Here is a 2,697-nt window from a genome sequence, read left to right on the forward strand (position 1 = left end):
TATTAAAGCGCAATTCGAAAAAGGTTTTTGAAATGCAGTTTATTAAAGTGCAATTCAAAAAAGGTTTTTGAAATGAAGTTTATTAAAGTGCAATTCAAAAAAGGTTTTTGAAATGCAGTTTATTAAAGTGCAATTCGAAAAAGATTTTTGAAATGAAGTTTATTAAAGTGCAATTCGAAAAAGGTTTTTGAAATGAAGTTTATTAAAGTGCAATTCGAAAAAGATTTTTGAAATGAAGTTTATTAAAGTGCAATTTGAAAAAGGTTTTTGAAATGAAGACTTAAAAAGCATTTTAAAAATCAGTTTATTAAATTGGAATTCAAAAATGAATTTACAAATGCAGATTTTATTCTACAATTCATTAATTAAGCACAGGATTTTTTATTTCGATGCGCGTGGCTCTTGTGGTCCTCCATAAGGAAGGGGCAGCCATCTGCCACGACTGGTTGGGGGTGAGAGGCAAAAGAAAAGAAAAATGAGAGCACAAGTTAGCTAAATGTTGCTCATGTTGTCTAACATGAACAACGTATGGTTTACTGGACTGTGGATGAAAAGCAGTCCATCATTACTAGTCTTTAAAAGGGAACTAATCCATCAGCAAGGTAGCAATATGGCAATATGACAGAGTTAAATAGGCAATCACTGCTAAGCATTGAAAAGCCCCAGTAAGCTGCAGGTATAATAAGGCCTACTGCGGCAACACCTAAACCTATTTTAAGTAGGCGTTTGGCACCATGACGCCATGACCCACTAGTCGGAACCACGTCAGGAGATGGTTCTGAGACAGGAGAATCAAGCTCTTCAGGTTGAAGACCAAGATTCTCCTGTGTCGGGACCACATCAGGAGGTGGTTCCGAGGCAAGAAAAAAAAGCTCCTCAGGTTCAGGAGCAAAATTCTCCAGCTGCAGAGCCTCCAGAGATTCCACCTGTGACTGTTTTTTGTCCTGAGCCTGGCTCACCCTACACTGAAGAATACATATTTCTTTTTTCAGCTCAACTATCTGTTCTGTCTTGTGATCTATTTCTCTATTCTGTTTTTCTATTATCTCTTCTTTTTCTGTTATTTTATGGTGAGCCTCTCCCACTTGGTGCTCAAGTCTCTCTAACGCTTCCTTCAGATCTGCGTTCTCTTTCTTCTGTTCATTTCTCTTACTTTCAATCAGTGACAGCTGAGCAGCAATGCTGCTGTTCTGCTTGAGGAGATATTCTTCTTTTTCCAGAAAGTCACGGTGCATCGTCTGAACGGTGTTAACCTGTTCCTGCATTTTAGCCTCCAGAGATTCCACCTGTGACTGTTTTTCATCCAGTGCCTGTCTCACCTGACGCTGAAGAATACATATTTCTTTTTTCAGCTCGACTATCTGTTCTGTCTTGTGATCTATTTCTCTGTTCTGTTTTTCTATTATCTCTTCTTTTTTTGTTATTTTATGGTGAGCCTCTCCCACTTGGTGCTCAAGTCTCTCTCTCTCTTCCTTGAGATTTGCGTTCTTTTTCTTTTGTTCATTTCGCTCACTTTCAATTTGAGACAACTCAGCAGCAATGCTGCTGTTCTGCTCAAGCAGAGATGCTTCCTTTTCCTGAAATTCATGGCGCATCATCCGAAAGGTTCTAAGCTCTGCTTGCAAATTTTTATTCTCTGCAACAATTAGAGCTGACTGTTGAGTCACTTTTTCAAGCTCAACCATGCTTTCCCTAAAATGGCAATTCCTTTCATGCGCATCTATACTATTCTGTTCACACTCATTTTTAAAGCGATAGTAATTTTTTTTGTAATAATTATTTTTGCGCTTTAGGGTGCTTAACTCCAACTGGAGTTCTTGTATTTTCATTTGAAGCTCCCTATGCTCCGATATTTCTCTCTCCATCATCCCATACAGTATTTGTGATTCCTCTCGAATCTCTCTGTCAGACTGTGAATTATTAAATGTTTCGTGTGACATTTCTTTAAACGTTTAATGCAAAGTGTCGACAAGAAAAAATGTTTGCTTAATTGTTTAAGTTTAAAAATAGTCCCTTTCTGAAAGGTTTCTGGTTTGCAAAACACAACTCGCTGTTTCTGAAAATGTTCCAAGTAAAACTGTGTTTGCGAAGGTGAAGAGGGGGTATTTAAGGACTTTTGTGGCCGCGAATTTGACGTCAGCGCTCTTTGAGCCTTTGATTCTTTGTTCGATCACAGGACAGCTGTGCGTAATTCTGCGCATGCTCAGAATATACCCATTGAGATGCACGGTTTTGTTTTGTTTTGAATTTTTTTAAATACCCTGAAAACAGTCCAAACAGTGTTGCCAACTTAGCGATTTTGTCGCTATATTTAGGGAATTTTCAAACCCCCTTAACGTCGTTTTTTTTTCTAAAAAGCGATCAGCGACAAATCTGGCGACTTTTTCTGGTGTTATTGGAGGCTTTTTTTATGACGACTTTTGACGTGAAAGCGCTTGTTGCTCTTACTCTCAACAAGCAGCGGGTGCTGCCGTGGGCACCTCGCTCGTGCCAAAGCGCTCACAGGCGGAGGATAGTCCTCTTCCAGCTACTTTTTCAATTTCCACACCACCTATATGAATCTGCACTTGCGCATTTCTAAGGGAATTCCCAAATAAGATTAATTTAGTTTTACTTAGATTTAGGGATAGTTTGTTCCTGTTAAACCATTTTTTAATTTTGCACATTTCTGAAGTAATTGTATGCAGCAGCTCCTTT

At 38.6% G+C, this 2,697-nt stretch overlaps 1 protein-coding gene across 1 annotated transcript; it reads right to left on the reverse strand.

The window, feature by feature from the left end:
* Positions 1-424: 424 nt before the first annotated feature.
* On the reverse strand, positions 425-1,631 carry LOC148097942 (uncharacterized). The gene has a single exon (XM_087830906.1). It carries the CDS (start codon positions 1,596-1,598, stop codon positions 576-578), a length of 1,023 nt encoding a protein of 340 aa, XP_087687032.1. The 5' UTR covers positions 1,599-1,631; the 3' UTR covers positions 425-575.
* Between the last annotated feature and the right edge of the window lie 1,066 nt (positions 1,632-2,697).

This window comes from Neolamprologus brichardi, chromosome 17 (assembly GCF_056152115.1).
Source record: "Neolamprologus brichardi isolate AB-2024 chromosome 17, ASM5615211v1, whole genome shotgun sequence".
NCBI classification, from domain to species: Eukaryota; Metazoa; Chordata; class Actinopteri; order Cichliformes; family Cichlidae; genus Neolamprologus; species Neolamprologus brichardi.

What these genes read in the sequence shown, in the direction of transcription:
- LOC148097942 (XM_087830906.1), bottom strand. Translation starts at nt 1,598, where the DNA reads ATGATGCGCCATGAATTTCAGGAAAAGGAAGCATCTCTGCTTGAGCAG.